The 19,237-nt window shown below is 39.9% G+C and overlaps 2 protein-coding genes across 2 annotated transcripts; both read right to left on the bottom strand.

Annotated features, from left to right (window-relative positions):
• Positions 1-7,117: 7,117 nt before the first annotated feature.
• Positions 7,118-11,719, bottom strand: LOC111797132 (phosphatidylinositol 4-phosphate 5-kinase 2). Its single transcript, XM_023680037.2, has 8 exons — positions 10,428-11,719; positions 10,186-10,350; positions 9,957-10,122; positions 9,770-9,880; positions 9,484-9,677; positions 9,278-9,408; positions 9,092-9,185; positions 7,118-7,985 (listed from the first exon to the last, which is right to left on the bottom strand). Exons 1-8 carry the CDS (start codon positions 11,408-11,410, stop codon positions 7,676-7,678), a joined length of 2,154 nt encoding a protein of 717 aa, XP_023535805.2. The 5' UTR covers positions 11,411-11,719; the 3' UTR covers positions 7,118-7,675.
• A 1,276-nt stretch (positions 11,720-12,995) lies between these two features.
• LOC111796704 (O-fucosyltransferase 10) lies at positions 12,996-18,225 on the bottom strand. The gene is made up of 9 exons (XM_023679444.2): positions 17,588-18,225; positions 17,258-17,425; positions 17,032-17,120; positions 15,711-15,908; positions 15,403-15,607; positions 15,147-15,314; positions 14,880-15,047; positions 13,614-13,807; positions 12,996-13,531 (listed from the first exon to the last, which is right to left on the bottom strand). The coding sequence occupies exons 1-9, from the start codon at positions 17,942-17,944 to the stop codon at positions 13,324-13,326; spliced, it is 1,755 nt and encodes a 584-aa protein (XP_023535212.2). The 5' UTR covers positions 17,945-18,225; the 3' UTR covers positions 12,996-13,323.
• Between the last annotated feature and the right edge of the window lie 1,012 nt (positions 18,226-19,237).

The raw sequence follows: 19,237 nt of genomic DNA, 5'->3' as shown, positions 1-19,237 counted from the left end.
ATTTTATTTGAGATTTCCTTTTCTGGTTGAGATTTCCTGCAAATTTCCCACCACTAGCAAATATTGTTTTATTTGAGATTTCCCACCACTAGCAAATATTGTTTTATTTGAGATTTTCTGGTTGAGATTTCCTGCAAATATTGTTTTATTTTATTTGAGATTTCCTGCAAATATTGTTTTATTTTATTTGAGATTTCCTGCAAATATTGTTTTATTTTATTTGAGATTTCCTGCAAATATTGTTTTATTTTATTTGAGATTTCCTGCAAATATTGTTTTATTTGAGATTTCCGGTTGAGATTTCCTTTTCTGGAGCTAAAAGTTTTCCTTTTCTGGAGCTAAAGGTTTTCATACCCTTATAAAGAGTGTTTTGTCTTTGGGCTTTCCCTTTCGAGATTTCCCTCAAAACTTTAAAAAGCATTTGCTAGCAGAATGTTTCCACACCCTTATAAATGGTTTTTTTTTCTCCTCCCCAACCAATGTGGGACATCACTATCCACCCCCTTTCCAGGCCCAGCATCCTCGCTGGCACACCGCCTCGTGTTTACCTCCTTCAGGGAAGGGCGAGAAGGCTGGCACATCGTCCAATGTCTAGCTCTGATACCATTTGTAACGACCCAGGCCCTCCGCTAGCAAATATTGTCCTATTTGGGCTTTCCCCTTCAGGCTTTCTCTCAAGACTTTAAAACGATTCTGCTAGTGAAAAGTTTCCACACTTTATCAAGAGTGTTTTATTCTCCTCCCCAACCAATGTGAGACATCAGAGCCTGCCACTGAAAACACAAATTGTGAGATCCCACATTGGTTGGAGAGAAGAACAAATCAGTAGACGTTTTTCAAAATTGTAAAGTTGGCTACGATACGTACGGAGCCTTACAGAGAAAAGGATCGGCGTCGGGGTTTAGCTCGTGGGCTGTGGTGATGTCAGAATTGAGTTTTTCTACTTTCACTTGTTGAGGATATCGGGGAGACCCTTGACCTGGGCGGGCTCCCGCGCCCTTCTTTCTTTGTTTAGTTTGTTTATCTCGGGCCCTCTCGAGTCAGGTTCGCTGTTTGCTGGGCGCTTTTCTTGCTTTTTATGAAGTCGCCCTTTTTCTTTCCTTTCCTTCGTTTGTGCATCTTTCTTTCTCCCATGCTTTCCGTTGGTCAACAACCAACCACAGCTCTCTATAGTTCTTCACTACTCGTCCAGGAAGGAGTCTCTTTCTGTCTGGCTGGAGGGAATAATAATCATTTTTTCTCAATCAAGAATGCCTCAACGGGATAAATTGACTTATTTCACACAATTCTTATGGTCATGCGGGTTCACTCAGAAGAGAAGGAGCCGTGGGCCGAAGCCTTGAACGGCACGAACGTCATCCTCGCACCCTCTATTGGATATTGGGCCCAAGACCTATTGGGCCTGCTGCAACTAATTCAAGTCCGGCCCAATTTGTAAAGTTTGTTGGGCTAACGGTTTGAATGTCTTTACTAATTTAATATTAATATTTTATTGTTATGAATTTATATTAATTTGATAGAACTAAACTTATTTTAAAAGGAGATAATTATATGGTTAATAATATTTATTTTAGAATATTATATTTATAAATTATTACAATAGAAAAAAATGAAAATAAATTATATAATTTTATTTATTTATATTTATATTTAAAAAATGAACAATTATTAAAAAAAAATCCAATCCCATTAATCATTCATTTGCATAAGTTAAAAAAAAAACAATAATGTATTGAAAAATATTAGTCCACAAGCAAATGAAAGCCTCTCACTTTCATTACATTATAACCATACATAGTGATGAGACAAAACTTAGAGTAATTCTCCATCTCTCTATTTCTTCTATTCATTTGCACGTTTTCGACACAAATTCCTCGACCACAAATGTTTTCAAAAAAGTCGTCGTGTTGTGGGGCTCCCTCGTCTTCTCTCGTCAATTGGGCTTGGGCCTACAACAATTGGGTCGAGAATGATATAGGCTCGAATAAAGCCCACGGTCATTAGTTGCTTGTATTGGATAAAATTTCATTCTAATTCCTTAGCTATTGGAATTATGACTCCCGCTCCGTAAACTACGCTCGCTGCCTCCCGGTTGAACCTGCTGTATAGCCTGAGGCTCTTTGAAGTTGTCGCGGTTGCGTACGATCTAGGTTGTTTCCCTCTCGACTTTGGATCTTAGCACCCCAAAAGTCTTGTCTGTACAAATGATCTAGACCTGTATTTGGAGTTTCCCTAGGGTTGGTAAGGCGAAATGGGGCCACCCTAGCCCATTAATATCAACGTGGTCTCGAGGAGGTTTGGAGCCCTCCGTGCGAATTTCATGTGGGATATCCACCAAAGAAAGGATACCAAGAATGGTCGTGGATCAATACAGGATTGAGGAGAAGGGATTGAACGTCGAATGAAGCTTGGGTTGACGGGGCGCTATCAAGGTAGAGACATCATCTGTTCATGGTAAACTTTATAATGATATGATACGAGGATGCCACAACCAAGTACTACGGCAGTATCAGAACTCTTCTATACTACCTACCTTAATTGCTTGCCGTAAAAGAAGAATTTAAGAACGAAAGGAATACGTACTAGGGTTGGGATGAACTTTTAGAATCCCGATCAACCCAGATCATCTAGCCAAACTACAAAAACTGGGTTGGGCTGAATTTTTGAAAAAACATAAAATTTGAATTGGTTTGCCGGTTGACATTTTTTTTGTTGGGTCAACCCGAAAATAGGGTTGCAACCCAATCCAACCCTACCCTGTTTTTAAGATTATTACGAAGATTACGAATATTTGACATTTGTCACTGATGTTAGTGATGAGTTATGACTTTATGTGATTTAAGTATTAATGTAACATGTACGGTGGATAAATATGATTTTTTTTAAATAATTAAAAAAAAAAAAAAGAATAACCCGACAATCCAACCCGAAAAATAGAAGGGTGAGTAGGGTTGGAGTGTGAACTTTGTTTGCGTTGCTCGAGTCACCAATCCAACCAACTCGGGTTAGTCTAAAAGATTTATATAATCGAACCGTGTATACACCCACGACTAACTTTCTCTCCTTTCTATGAACGATATCCACACGTCGCATCTTTTCTTACCCATGATATCATAAAACATGATTTGAGTACAAATGTCAACCAATGGTTATGATGTTCTCAAACGAACAACACAATGAACCATAAAAAGGAAGTTTCAAATGGATTCATTTTGGGTGTCTCAAGAAAACAATAATAACAGGAAATTAAAGCAAATTGTAATTATGCAACTTTGAGGCCAACCCTTTTGGGTAAATGTGTTGTAGCTAAATAAATAAGCTTATTGGATATCAATTTATCAATTGTAGCTGAAATCAGACAAAATCATTAATGCTATGTTCATTAGTCCAACATAGTTGTCGGGTGGCTCTAATGCCCTTGAGTTTCATAATTAATTAACGTCCTAGCTAACAAGGCATTACAGTATGGTCAAGTCGACTTCAAAATTTAGGACGGGAAGTGATAAGGAATCATTGCAAAGGAAGTACGATTCAGATTATCTTATTGATCGAATATCTCAAGGTGAAACATTTATTTGAGATTCGAATCACTCCACAAGCAAGATCGATCATGTCTAGCTTAAATGATTCTTAAACTACATAGAATTGTAAAGAAAAGCACAAATGCTCGTTTTACTATATTTTTTAGGTCTTCTTGCATGTAAAGACAACATACATGGTTTTATATAGCTTCAAAATGGAAATTCTTAACTTTACCCGAGACATTTCAAAAGTTGTAACTTTTATATTTTATGATCATAGTTAGTCACTATGTAGATGTAATCTTAAAGTAAATACAGGTAAAATCCTTAAACAATAATAACAACAATAACGATAAGAGAGAAAGAAATGGTCGTTAACTGAACTATGAAAAACGTCAAATAACTAGAAACTTATTGTAACATACTACTAGCAGATATTGTCCTCTTTGGGCTTTTCCCTTTCAGGCTTTCGTTCTCTTCCCCAACCAATGTGGGATTTGTGGGATCTCGCAATCCATCTCCCTTCGGAGTCTAGTGTTCTCGCTGATACTCGTTTCTTTCTCCAATCGATGTGGGACCACCACCAAACCCACCCCCTTCGGGGCTCAACGTCCTTGCTAGCACACCACCTCGTGTCTACCCCCGTTCGGGGCCCAACGTCTTAGCTGGCACAGCGCCTCGTGTCTACCCCTATTCGGGGCCCAACGTCCTAGTTGGCACAGCGCCTCGTGTCCACCCCTTTCGGGGCTCAGCCTTCTCGCTGGCACATCGCTCGTGTCTGATACCATTTGTAACGGCCCAAGCCCTCTTTGGGCTTTCCTTTTTGGGCTACCCCTCAATGCTTTAAAACGCGTCCCTTAAGGAAAAGTTTCCACACCGGTGTTTCGTTTTCCTCTCTAACCAAGGGATCGTGGGATCTCACACTTAATAAACTCCGTGCTTAAATATATATCAGAAGATTTTATTAATTATTAGTATGAATAATAATAATGAAAAATGGGAAAAATAGGTAATTAATAAATGCGAAAGAAAATGTCCCCAAAACAGGCAACCCTCGTGTAGGGCATGAAAGCACCTTCTCCCCCGACATATGTCCGCCGCAATTAATCCCTTTTGCCTTCCCACAAATTATTATTATTATTATTTTTTAAATAAAAAATATATTATTGAAAATTTAATAATATTTTTTATATATTGATTATGGACGGCGAATGATCTCAACATACACGGGGTGTGGGCATGCGGGCGAGCCGACATAGTGATGTGAGCAGAGGTAGTTTCTGGACGACACGTCGGTTCAAATTAATTCAAATAAATAACACAATAATTATAATTTAAAATCTTTAGATTTACGTTAACTTAAGACATATATTTTTTCATAATTTAATTAATTTTAAATTTATGGGAAGTGTTTGAATAATATTAGAAATTGGTTATTATTATAATTTAAAAAATAAATTTATTAATTTGATGAAAAAAAACAAAGACATGATGGCGCTGAGTTGGGCAGAGCATTGAGTGTGGCAAACGGCATTATCAGGCTGCTTCCCTTTGGTCGCTTCATTGCTTCTCAAAAATATATATTTTTTAAAAATAAATTATGAAAATTGACGCCATAATTATATAAATTTATAATTTTTTTTTCTCGTGGGACCAATTCTCGACAATTTTTTCATGTTCTAAAACACTGGAACTGTACATTTGTGAGATTTCACGTTGGTTGAAGAGGGGAGCAAAATGTTCTATAGAGGTATAAGGGTGTGGAAACTTTTGACACACGTTTTAAAATTCTTGAGAGGAAGTCTGAGAGGTAAAACCCAAAAAAGATAATATCTGCTGGGTGTGGGCTTGGACTGTTTCAAATGGTATGAGAGTTTGACACTGAGCAATGTGCTGGTGAGGATATTGGGCCCTAAAGGGAGTTGATTTGTGAGATCCTGCATTAATTGGAGAGGGAAACAAGTATCAGTGAGGATGCTAGGCCTCGGAGTGTGGTGGATGGTGATATTCCACATCAATTGGAGATGGGAACAAATGTCAGCAAGACGCTGAGCCCTAGACAGGGGTGGATTGTGAGATCCCACATCAGTGGAAACCTCTCTCTAACAAATGTGTTTTAAAAACTTTGAGGGAAAACACGCTGGGCTCTAGATGGGGTAGATTATGAGATCCCACATCAGTTGAAACTTCTCTCTAATAGATGTGTTTCAGAAACTTTGAGGGAAAACACGCTCGGCTCCAGATGGGGTGGCTTATGAGATCCACATCAGTGGAAACCTCTCCCTAGCAGACATGTTTTAAAAACTTTGACAGAAAACCCATTGGGCTCCGGGAGTGAATTATGAGATTCCACATCAGTAGAAACCTCTCCCTAGTAGACACGTTTTAAAAACTTTGAGGGAAAGCCCACTGGGCTTCACACGAAGGTGGATTATAAGATCCCACATCAGTGGAAACCTCTTCCTAACAAACCCGTTTTAAAGACTTTGAGGAAAAACCTAAAAGAAAAGGCCCAAAGAAGATCGTATCGGGACGGGTAATGTAAATAAATATTAAAGAATTATTTGAAATATTAGGCATGAAAATATGGAAACTTGAAAGGGAAGACACATTTTTTTTGTCATCATCTCATTAATTGTAATAATGCTTGCTAACCAAGCTAACCCAAACAATTACATTTTTTTTTCTTTTTTCTTTAAATAAAAATATGCCTATATTATTATAATATTATTTTTAATTTTATTATTAATTTGTCCATCCCATCATAAAGAAAACCAAATATAGAAATCCTAAGGGCCACAGATTTTCCTTTTTAATTAAGATGGGATATCATTTTCTTTTCTTTTTTTCAATAATAATAATAATAATAATAATTTAATATTTATGCCAACGGAAATATGATAATAAGACAAAAAAAAAAAAAAAAAAAAAAAAAAAGGAAGGCATCCAAATAAATTAAATAATTTAGCAATTATAGAGGAAGGTGTAAATCAATAAATCAATAAATCAATAAACAAATAATAAATAAAGCTATTAATTCAAAATAATGTAACATCATTAATTATTGAAACCATTGCATTAATTTATCATACTTTTCGATTAATGCCACGTGGCCCCACCAAGCACAATCCAAAAATGAAACTCTGTGAGCGGCCGCACCCTAGCCTACCTCTTTCATCTCCGTACTAGCTCGACTCCCAATTCTTTCTGAAATGACATAATTACCCTTCCAATTTCTCCGGAATAACGTAACTACCCTTTCGTCAATCTTATCTGATCCCTGTTCTTTTTCCTTCCTTTTTTTTTTTCTTTATCTCATTATTTATTATTTCTTAAAATAATAATAATAATATTTCTTGGTCGGAGAGAATTATGAAATTTGATTTAAAATATAAAGATCTTGCGGAATATTTTATATCGACCATAATCAAAATTTGTAACCGTCCTCTTTTTGTTAAGAAGAGATTTCTATTTCGTTCATGAGAGATTTCACAATCTACTCCTCTGAGGGCCAGTGTCTTCGTTGACACACCACCTGATGTTAGGCATTTGTGACATCCCGAGTTAGTTGGTAGCTTATATTCGAAGATCCGCACTTTCCATACCACACTTTGTTACTCATTCATGGCTTAAACCAATGAGCAGCTTAATTCATTCTTCTCTCTCCTCAGTTCTCGTTTAAAATTTAATTTAAAGGAGGAGAGAGAGAGAAGAAAGAATTTGATTAAAAATTTACAGTCCAAACAGTACAAGAACAGTGAGAGAAGGAAAGATCCAAAGAAGGAAGGAAAGGACAAGTAAACGAAGTGGGCAAGAAACAAGAACCAGGATGGGAATTGGGTCACCAACGCCATCTTTTCTGCACCTTTCTCTGCTTTCCATGGCGTCCAAAACCTGAAAAGGCCAATACCCACATGGAAAAAAGAGCATTTTGAAAGGGAAGGGGCCGGAGAATTGAGCCACAGCCCATTGACTATGCTTGTGTTTCAAACCGCCCCGCCCCGCCCCGCCCCACGACATCGACGTCGACATCGAAGTTCTGGGCCTGATCAAAGCGTTTGCTACACCCATCCGTGTGCAGCAGCAGCTAGCAGGGTTCTGGTCCCTAATTCAACCAGACAGCATTAATCTTGATATTGAACTAATCCCTTTCACTACCTGTCTTCAATAAATATTCTGCCAATGAAGTCTCTGAACCGTTTGGAGTAGAGTTTAGGATCAACAGCTGAGATTGAAGTGGGGTCAGCTTGTAAGGACTTGTATGCGTGTTCCAGTTTCTTGGTTATGTCGTAATCTTGTAAGATGTCAATGATCCCAAAGTAGAGGACTACTTCATAGATCTCTCCACTGCGAGATGGGGTTAGATGGTTCATTCCACCTGGGGTGTACTGATCGAAGTCGCTACGTCGAGCTAATCGCTCGGCTCTTGCTGGCATGTTAGCTCCTAATCTGATCAATGACTTCCTGATAACAGCAAATGAAATGATAGACTATATCAGTGTATGAATGTGGTTTACTACTACATGGCATGGTTTGTACTGATCTACAACAAGTTCTTGCCTCAATGGTGAAGAAAATAATAGACAAAAGGTTAATATAATGGAGAATCATTGATTACAATGTGTCATAATTATCCTCAACTGCCAAAAACCAATTGGATTGAGCAAAAAAGAGCTCGTAATTATGGGGAAAGAGAAATACTAGGACCATAACGTGTTTATGTCCTACTGTAATGACCCACGTCCACTGTTTGTAGATATCGTCCTCTTTAGACATTCAAAACGCGTATGTTAGGGAGAGGTTTCCACACTCTTATAAAACATGCTTCTGTGAGATCTCACATCGGTTGGAGAGGAGAAAAAAATATTCTTTATAAGGGTGTGGAAACCTCTCCCTAGCAGACACGTTTTTAAAACCGTGAGGGAAACCATGAAAGAGGAAGCCCAAAGAGGACAATATCGGCTAGTGGTGGGCTTAGACTGTTACAAATGGTATCAGAGCCAAGCACCGAGTGATGTGTCAACGAGGAGGTTGAGCCCAAAAGGGGGTGGACACGAGGCGGTGTGCCTGCAAGGACACTGGCCTCCACCACATCGATCGGAGAAGGGAAGAAGGAGTGTCAGCGTGGGCTTGGACAGTAACTTCGAAAGGGAAAGCCTAAAGAGGACAATATTTGCTAGCGGGACAATAACTTCGAAAGGTTGTTACAGTTTCTTCCCCTCTCCAACCGATGTGGAATCTTACAATCAATCCCCCTTTGGGGCCCAGCGCCTCACTGGCACTCGTTCCTCTCTCCAATCGAAGTGGGATCTCACAATCTACCCCCCTTCGAGACTTAGTGTCCTCGCTAGCACACCGCTCAGTGTCTCACTCTAATACCATCGATAACCTACTAAATAGCCCCATGATGTGGTATAGACAACCCATGTCACCCATTTATCAGAGAAAAACAATACAATTCATTGCAGAAATAATTGATACCCCAATAGTCCCAAATTTATGGCCAACATTAATCATCACATGCTCTTTAATATTCACTCTTAGACGAGTTCATAGGAGTAGAAACGCACCGTCCAGATAAGACTCGGTCCATATCTCGTAACTCCGCTTCAAGGAAACGATGGCCAAGCATGAACTTCTCATTCTGGTATGAATCTTTATTGCCTGCAAACACCACAAGTCTTCTAAATCAGTATTCTAATGCGTCTTGGATGACCACCTCCAAGGCTCATAATGAAAGAACAAGGATATCATACCAGTTCGCAATAGAAATGGAGATAACCCCATTTTGTTGTATGTATTATCATCACTAAAGTGAAGACCAACCAAAAGACTGTAATCCATGATGCCTTCAGATTCCAAGAACTTGCAGTCTCGATCGATTTGTCTAACCAAAAGTTCGATAATAATAAGGTTTCCATAAGCATAGCGTAACGAAGACGAAAGAGCTTATAACACTTACTTCATAAAGTCACTAAACCAGTTGGATTGAAGGCGAAACACGAAATTAAGATCAAGATCCTTCAAAGTTGTGGTTTCATCAATCTCCCCCTCAGGAGTACCCGTTGTCCGGCCATGGGACGATCCTTTCAAGTCGAATCGTCTATGGATTCGATATTCCGAGCAGAATAAGTTGCCCATCACAACGAACCGAGTCTAGTTCCCACAAGAACAGATTAGATATCATTGTGAATTCTTGAAGAACATGTAATGAATCTAAACAACATAACACTCTTGATGATGTTTACCTTTTGCCCACCTGTTGGCTTGATGCAATGTATACCAAAAAACTTTGTCACAAGTGAATCTTGATAGCGGGAGACATGCTGATAATAGCTTGCAAGCATCCTGATAAGCACCTGAGTATGCCAGAAGTGTATAGCATTATGCAAGTGGCACTTATAACAAGATGAACAATTCAAGGAAGCAACTGACCTTTGCTTCAGATTTCTTCACTGTTTTTATCATGAATCTATCATCCTGTGTGAGATAAAAGAAGCTCCCACTCTTTCCTGGCGATGAAAACTCCCTGAGGGCATCATTCCCACAAATTGCTAGCATATAATCGGCAGGATCGACATCGAACAGCTCCCGCAAGCATCTGTAAAGATCAATTAGAAACGTGGATCTGCAGAATATCAGGATTCAGAGCAGTAATGGTTACCTGAACACAACAGGGCAGTAGTCCTTCCAACGAAACTCGACTGATGTGTGGGGCGGTGTCGTTTTCGACCCTTCGGTTGGGAACCTCGTCCAGAATTTCTCCCTTGGATCAAAGTCACTGGACTTCAGCTCACGCACCACTGAAGAATGCTTTCCAACGGAATGTCTAAAGAACATAGCAACATGGTGATATCAGAATCCACAGTAAATGTCTAAAGCACATGATCCATTTCATGAACTTACCTGATACCCAACTGGAGATTAAGCATCAGTTCATAATTCTTGTGTCCTTTAGAAATGGTCTGGCCTGGTTTCTTGGCCTCGCCGGAGAAGCAGCAGGGGCTCCTCCTAAACTGCCGGAAAAGATCACGATCCCTGTACAACATCGATGCCTCTACATGATCAATGATTTCACAGGTGATATCTCCGGCTTCACCATCGGATTCCCATATGCAAATTCTAGGGAAATTCCTCTCTGTTACACTCCCTCTTGCTATATCCACCGATGATCTCTTCCGTAATGTGATGGTCAAGTTCTTATTCCAGCTACTGTCGGCACAAATGAAACTCCCGTTCCCTTTAGAAACTCCGTTGTCCCATTGCCCATCATAGCGATTCCCGTTCGCCCATGTTAAAACACCCCGACCAGAAATCACGCCGTTCTTCCACTCGCCGACATACTCGTTTCCATTCTTCCAAACGTATCGGCCATGGCCGTCTTGGAGATTTTTCCTCCAACTCCCTTCGTAGAAATCGCCGTTCGTATACCGTTTCTTCCCTAATCCATGTTTCCGATCTGAACTCCACGATCCACGATACGAATCTCCGTCAGATCCAATAAAAGTACCGATTCCCTCCATTAAACCCGATTTGAATTCGCCGTCGTAGGTTGCTCCAGAAGGCCAAGAAAATTTCCCTTTCCCCGACGCCTTTCCTCTCCGCCACTCACCCTCGTACATACACCCGTCCGCCCACAAATACTTCCCCAATCCGTGCGGAACTCCCCCCGAGAAACTCCCCGTGTAACGATCTCCGTTCGGCAGATGCTTCTCCACGACGGTCGCCGACCTAGTAGTCGTCGTCGTCGAAACAGCCGTCGTCGCTGTAGATTGCGTTGTTATAATGGTGGTCGGAGTAACCCTTCTATTCCCAACTTGAGAACGATTCCGACCAACGATTACAACAGGCGGAGCAACAATCAACTTCCGGGTGTCGTTGTCTCGCATTTTCCCTCCTCCCCTTCACTCTCTCCAGCAATCAGCGCTGCATTTCATCACCTGGGTAACCAGTTTTCTCCCACCTGAAGATCCCTGGACGTATTTCAGTTGCTTCAAGAGCATCTCCGGCGAATATCTCTCTGAAAATCTGACGGAATCCAACACTCTCTCATTCAAGCTTCGTCTCCATCTTCATACCCAAAATAGAAAGCGCAGAAACTGTAGAAATTTTCAATTCGACGGCTCTGCCTAGGGAACATTGTTAACGATCCAATCCCGAGTTATGAACTCATTTAATTTAATTCTTTAAAAAAAAAAAAAAAATTAATGACATTTATTATTATTTTTCATTAATTTCTCAAATTTCCAACCATACTGTCTCTATTTTTATTCCCTTCTTCCTAAGCTCCCATCGTGACGTGACGGAATCGCCTAGGATCGGCTTCAGCGCCGCGCCATCAGATTTCTTATGTCTAATTACATCTTTAACCTCCTTTCCTTCTTTATTTACCTAAATGCCATTTCCCTTTTTTTTTTTAATTATAAATTTAAATAATGGATTAAAAGTTTAGTTTTTTTTTTTTTTTTTTTTTTTTCTAACTTTATTCTCTGGACCGTGTTGAATATAGAGATTCCCTTTAAGAAAATATGGTTTTTTTTTTTTAATTTTTTTTAATTTTTTTTATATTTTCCAAAAAATAATTAATTAAATTCACCAGCTCCGGGGAGCGGTGAAGCTTGAACTTGACATTGACTTAAGCATCGAAAGGTCGACGGTCGAGTACCACGCTGGTGGAAGATTCTTTTAATAGATCATCGTCTCTCGTGGATTGAAATTTACTTTGAATGTGTTATCAACGAGCTACCTCGATTGAAACCGTCGTAACGATTAAACCTCTATGTTTTTTTTAATTTTGTTGACGTGGGTTTGTGTGGGAATTTTTTGGTGCAATGGATTGTGCAAGATGAATCATCAAAGGCAAAGACATGAGCAAATGTGGTGTTGGCTCACTTTCACTTTGTGGCCCATTTGCAAGTAGTGGATGGCCCTATTGCACTTCTTTCTTGATTTTCGCACTTGCCCCGACCACCGGTCGGGTATAAGTCTCGCGCTTCCGTACATCCATTTTTGGGGTTAGTCGCTTCGGCAAGTTAGTAGATTTCCACTTCTATGACTACGGTTCTGCTGTCTTAATCGACTAATACCCTTTGTAGGATCTAGGTTAGCACATAGTTGCACTGTAACCCCACTTCTGGTTCATCTTACATGACCCACTTGGTCATGTTTGTCCATGCCTGTTACTTCATGTCAAAAGATGTCATTAACCGTCAATTCTTCCTATTTGAGTTATAGTTTGTCAATGTTGTTTCTCAAAACATTCTCTAACCCATTTTCCGAGAGCAGGGTTAGAAGCTTTTGGCTAACTTAATCAAGTTACTAGTCTCAAAAGAGCACGACGATTGTGAGAGCTGATGGGTGTAACGTGATTTGGTATCAATAACCAACCATTGCCTAATCTACTACTTGTGTCATCCTATCAAAACCCAGACATTGACGTTCGAGAATGTAGGTCGGTCAGTCAAAGTCAACAACTTTATCCAAATACGACTTTGATAGCATACGTATGGTTACAAGGATTCAATCGCATTATTTCAAGCTTCAAGCTTCCAAGGTTTGTGAAATGTTTTAGCTTTAAAATGTACATATTTCCAGACATGCCTCTGGCTATATACAGTTATCATCAAGAACACTTCAACAAAGAAAGGGGGAGGTTTAGATTCAAGCTCAATCAAGAACAAACTAAGAAATCATTACCTTTCATTTTCGACGTTAACTTGCTTCTTCATCCGACCTACCAAGATAGCAACGACGTCTATCTACACCGAGCAAAATTTAGAGCAATGGAGGGGTAATCCGCTCGCTATCTCACAGATTCAAAGAGCTGATCGAGCATATACTTGTTATCTGTGGTGTTTGTGTTGTGGGGTTTTTGCAGACATCTGCATTCGGGTAAAGGGTACGTATAGACAGACGTTTTTCGGTTGAATCGTCTGATTCGAGGTACCATCAGCCCCTTTCGGTCGCTCTCCGCAAGCATTACCCCCATGTGTTCCTTGAATTCTCTCCAGCTGTAAGATCAACATGATATGAAGTCATCTTTTCAGTGATCAGTGTCAATACACAGTCATAAAGCTCATGGATGCTGAGTACCTCAATTTGATTCTATCATCCATTAAAATGGCTAGCTTTCGCTTGTCGGGTTTGATCGTCTTGGCGTGCCCGTCGTAAAGGAACCGCCTGTGCCCCATTAGGAAATGTGGGAAGTTACCTCCTTGAGTCGTTACGAAGACCTCGCTTAACAAGCATACCATGTAATCCAAAGCAGCCATTCTTGAAGAATATTCCTGACAATGAAAATTATGCTAACTATTAGTACTTTGCACAGATGAATTCTCGAGTAAAAGTAATTTGTTGCGATGTTCGTATAAGTTATGGCCTCGCTTCCTAACACGTTTGAGGATTTTAGTTTCGAACTTATAAGAGCTTTTGAGTTGAATTGAGGAAGATGGCGGAGCAAGCAAACACTGTAGACATTGTCCGCTTTGGTCCGTTATGTATAGCCGTCAACCTCACGGTTTTAAAAAGCGTCTACTAAAGAGAGGCTTCCACACCCTTATAAGGAATGCTTCGTTCCCCTAAGCGTTCCCCTCTCCGACCCATGTGGGATCTCACAATCCTCCCCCCTTGGGGGCCCAACGTCCTTGCTGGCACACCTCTCGGTGTCTGGCTCTTATACCATTTGTAACCGCTCAAACCCACCACTAGTAGATATTGTCCACTTTTTCTCGTTACGTATTGTCATCAGCCTAACGGTTTTAAAACGTGTCTACTAGGGAGAGGTTACCGCACTCTTATAAGGAATGCTTCATTCCCCTCTCCAACCAATGTGGGATCTCACAATCCTCCCCCTTGGGGGCCCAGTGTCCTCGCTGGCACACCGCCCAGTGTCAGGCTCTGATAACATTTGTAAGCTCAAGCTCACGGCTAGAAGATATTGTCCACTTTGGCCCATTATGTATCGTCGTGAGCCTCAAGGTTTTAAAACGCGTCTACTAGGGAAAGATTTCCACACCCTTATAAAAAGATGTTTCTTTCTCCTCTCCAACCAATGTGGGGATCTCACAATCCTTCCTCGAGGACCTAGCATCCTTGCCGGTACTGATACCATTTGTAATAGCCTGAGCCCACCGCTAGTAGATATTGTCCGCTTTAGCCCATTACGTAGCACCGTCAACCTCATGGTTTTAAAACGCATCTACTATGGAGAGGTTTCCACACCCTTATAAGGAATGCTTCGTTCCCTCCCCAACCAATGTGGGATCTCACAATCTTATAGAAATAGATAAACGGTTTATCAGGCAGTCACAGATTTACTAAAATCTTATAAAGCCACAAGGATTGAAACAATAAACTTACCATAAAAGGAGCAAGTTCATCTGGGGTTGCAAGTGATTCCTTTGTATGCAAGAGAGGAAACATCTCCTGTAATGGAGCTAAATATCTCTCTGGTTTGTATAACTTACCCGAAGCCAAATAAATCGAAGTGTTATTATCGAATCCCATACCGCGCAACATCATTCCAACCTAACACGAAGAACAACGTTCAAAATGTAAAACATAGGGAAATTGGTTTAAAGGATACAACTTTTGCACAAAGAGAACAAAACGGATCATTCTAGGTACCTCTAACGGGGTTAACGGGCACTTTCCATTAACTCGGTTAAGACTAGGCGAAATAAGATGTTCTTTGAGTTTGAACTTTTTCCTCCATCCTCTCTCTCGAATCGAATCCATATCGACTTTTTCAGCTTCACCTCCATCATATACACAACACGAGAAAGCTACCATGTCCTGAAGTTCAGATACGAGATATGAAATCGTTATCAAATGAGGCATGAATAAATAACTCGTCTAGAAGATGACTAAAAAGCATTAGTACCTCCTCGAACCGTAGATGGACCGAAACATACTTCCCATTATCCCTTGAGCTCTTTTCGATCATCTGGCTAACTAGTGAACGAGCAAAAGTCAGAATGGGAGACGAGAACCTCAATGCTTCGTAATTTGCCAAGCATCTTAAGAATTGGATTTCGGGTGGAACGTTCATGGCCAATCTGTTGGCAAAAGGGGACAATCTTAATACCCTGCAGCAGAGTTTCCCTTAGTTCTCAGTCACAAGTAGAGCATAAAAGGCTTGATGGGTAGCAAAATGATATTGATGAGTACCAAAATGATATCGATGAGTACCTTTCCCTTTGCAAAACAGGTAGAACTTCTCCCAAGTAATAGTTAGCAGTGGACAAAGCTTGTACGTGAAAGTTAGGTATGTTAGAAATGTTGTAATCATATCTTTGCATTAAAGCCTCTGGTAGCTCTTTGACAACTTTCACATGACCGTCAAGGGCAGCTATGAAATGATCTTCATCATAAATATCACCAAACTTACTGAAAATATTTGAAAAAGAAGAAGAAAAATGAGAGAGGAGTTCAATATGTTCTAAGAACGCAGGTAGAACAAATTCATCACACTTGTAATGATTTTGAGCTATAAAACGTTAACATAGCATTGTAGAATTTCGGGGGTGTTCTTCGAATTCGAACTTTGAATATTCAACCAGAACTTCGGGAATATACATGTAAATAACCATATAACTAGTTATTGTAGTGCACTAAAAGTTTGTGTTGGTTGTTCGGGCGAAACTTTACGTTCTAAGTTTACGTCTATAATCTTTCAGTTCTAAAAGATCTTGGGGGGTGGAGCTCTGTAACCGCTCAAGCCCACTGTTGGCAAATATTGTCTTCTTTGGGCTTTCCCTTTCGAGCTTCCTCTCAAGGGTTTTAAAACGCGTATGCTAGGAAGAGGTTTCCACACCCTTATAAAGAATGTTTCGTTCTCTTCCCCAACTGATGTGGGATCTCACAATCCACCTCCTTCGAAGCTCAACGACTTCGCTGGCATTCGTTCTTTTCTCCAATCAATGTGGGACCCCCAATCCACCCCCCTTCGAGACCCAACGTCCTTGCTGGCACACCACCTCATGTCCGGCTCAGCCTCCTCGCTGGCATATCGGTTGGAAATTGGCTCTGATACCATTGGTAATAGCTCAAGCCCACCGCTAACAAATATTGTCCTCTTTGGGCTTTCCCTTTCGGACTTCCCCTCAAGGTTCTCCTCCCAACCGATGTGGGATCTCACAATCCACCCCCCTCCGAGGCCTAGCGTCCTCGCTAGCCCTCATTCCCTTATCCAATCGTAGTGAAACCCCCCAATCCACCCCATTTCAAGACCCAGCGTCCTTGTTGGCACACCGCCTCATGTCCATCCCCCTTTGAGGCTCAGCCTCCTCGCTGGCACATCTCCCGGTGTCTAGCTCTAATACTATTTGTAACAGCTCAAGCCTACAGCTAGCAAATATTGTCCTCTTTGAGTTTTCACTTTCAGGCTTCCCCTCAAGGTTTTTACAAGGCTTCCCCTTATGAAGAATGTTTTGTTCTCCTCCCATCCTCCCAACCAAACTGGGATCTCACAAGCTCTTAGTACTATGAAACAAAAACTCCATAACCATACCTTGAATCCTTCCAAACATTATGGAACTCAAACCGAGGAATAACTAGAATAGCATTTAGAAGCCCTGCCACAGCCACCGCATTGCAGATCTGCCAAACCAAGAACAAACATGAACATACAAACATGCCAATCAAATAATCGAAACTAAATACTTCGATGCAAGAATCATCAAGAACAAGTTAACAAAACAGTAAGCCATTCATTAGAAATATGAAAAAACACATACAGCAGAACGTTGCTGGTTGAGTCCACCATTAGCATCAACAATCAAGTAAGTAGTAGCATCCTTATTGATCAACTCAGCAGCTTGCATACCCACATGCAGCTGAGAAGCTGTAGAATTCGAACATGGCTTCCTCTCTTTCAGCCTTTTATACTTCCAAACCGATGCCATCTGCAAGCAAAATCATACACATTTCAACAGAGTTACAGCAACACAGCACATGAACAAATCATTAAAAGAACAGCTACAAATCCCCCAAGTTCTAAACGATTCCACCATTTCAGTAAAAACCCACAAAAAGAAAAAGAAAAATGAAGTAGAAGAGGATCGAACCTGAATCGCAGAGGAATTATCAGATTGAATATGACGCCGGAGCAAGTGATACATACGATGGCTACGATAGAGCGAGCCAGGCGGCGAGGGTTGACCGCCAAAAGAAGAGAAAGGGCCAACACACATAATCAAACCAGAGATATAAAGCAGAGGAAGAAGCACCATATGTCTAAAACTAAACCTGAAATTGAACCCACCGACAAACAGTTCCCGGAGCGGCAGATAATAATGGGGTTTCGACCTTAACTTCCGACGACCCTTTGAAGCATAACGCGGCGGCGAATGAGGAGGACTCGGAGAGCTACTACCACTACTCTGTCCACCATCGCACTGGTAATGAAGGGTTTTGGGTTTCATTTCAATGCGATTAAGAAAATGCTACAAACAGATTCACACACTCCCTTCGAATCAGTGTCGGTTAAAGAAACAGAAAATGAAACAAACCCAAAACAGAGAGATGAAATGGGCAATGTGGGGATAGTGGAGTGAGGCTGAACTGCATCAATGGTGGGCTAATGGGCGTCCCTGATTTCGGGAAGGTCCACTAGATAGAGAGAGAAACAAGAGAGAGAAACAAGAGAGAGAAAGTAGAGAGAGAAAGTGAGATTTGCAGAGAGAATTGCAGAGAAAAAAAGTGAGATTAGTGAAGACAGAGCAATAAGTAAGAGATACATTTTATATGATATCCAGTGGGCACTGAGTTTGACTGATTATTTTTTTTATTTTTTTATTTTAATATAAAGGGCATTTCCGTAATTTCCTCTTTTGTTTTTCCCAATTCCGTTACCCTTAACATATTCTTTAAATAACAAAGGGCATTTTTGGTAATTACGTACGTTTCTTTTCTTTTCCTCTCAAAAGCATCAATTTTCCCTTTTTTTTTCCTTTTTTTTTTCTTTTTCCAATTCCAATAATTTTCCGTTTTTTTTTTATATTTCCAACATCCCTCCCTTTCCCCCAAAATATTAATGTAATTATCATTTATTTCTAAATATTAATTCAACGGCCGAGATCCACCGTTAGTGGATATTGTCCTCATCCACCATTAACATATATTGTCTCCTTTGGATTTTTCCCTTCCCCTCAAGGCTTTAAAACACGTCTACTAAGTAAAGGTTCCACACCCTTGTAAATTGTGGTTGACTCTCCTCGACATCACAATTAATTAACCATTTAATATATAATAACTATAACATCAGAGAGAGAGAATGAACAGAGATTTCTCTCGTTTACTATATTTTGTCCCCAATTAATAGAAATTATATTGAAAAATAAAAATATATTCCCATAAAAATAAATAAGAAATTTTACGATGAAATAGATAGAAGATGGATGACCGGACAGGGGAGGCTTCCTTATTCTGGCTTGTCTCGTGAATATATCTAATTATATCTTTATTTTTTAATTTTTTTACCTATAATGTTTTTTAATCAACCTTACTTTTAAATAAAATACATGGAAAAAAATCAATGTAAATTAAATATTATTTTGGGAAATGAATTTGTGGTAATAGGAACAAATTATTTACCATCAAAAACTAATTTATCAATTTATTATAAATTGTTTTTATTTAAAATTTGAAATTTAAAAGTTTATTCCGTTAATTGTCTTTTTCTTTATTTTTTAAAAAAGAAAAGGAAAAAAATTGAT

Source organism: Cucurbita pepo, chromosome 6 (assembly GCF_057944985.1).
Source record: "Cucurbita pepo subsp. pepo isolate OVF chromosome 6, ASM5794498v1, whole genome shotgun sequence".
Taxonomy (NCBI): Eukaryota; Viridiplantae; Streptophyta; class Magnoliopsida; order Cucurbitales; family Cucurbitaceae; genus Cucurbita; species Cucurbita pepo.
The sequence above is the reverse complement of the archived record's forward strand: the minus strand, read 5'-3'. Positions and strand labels throughout refer to the sequence as shown.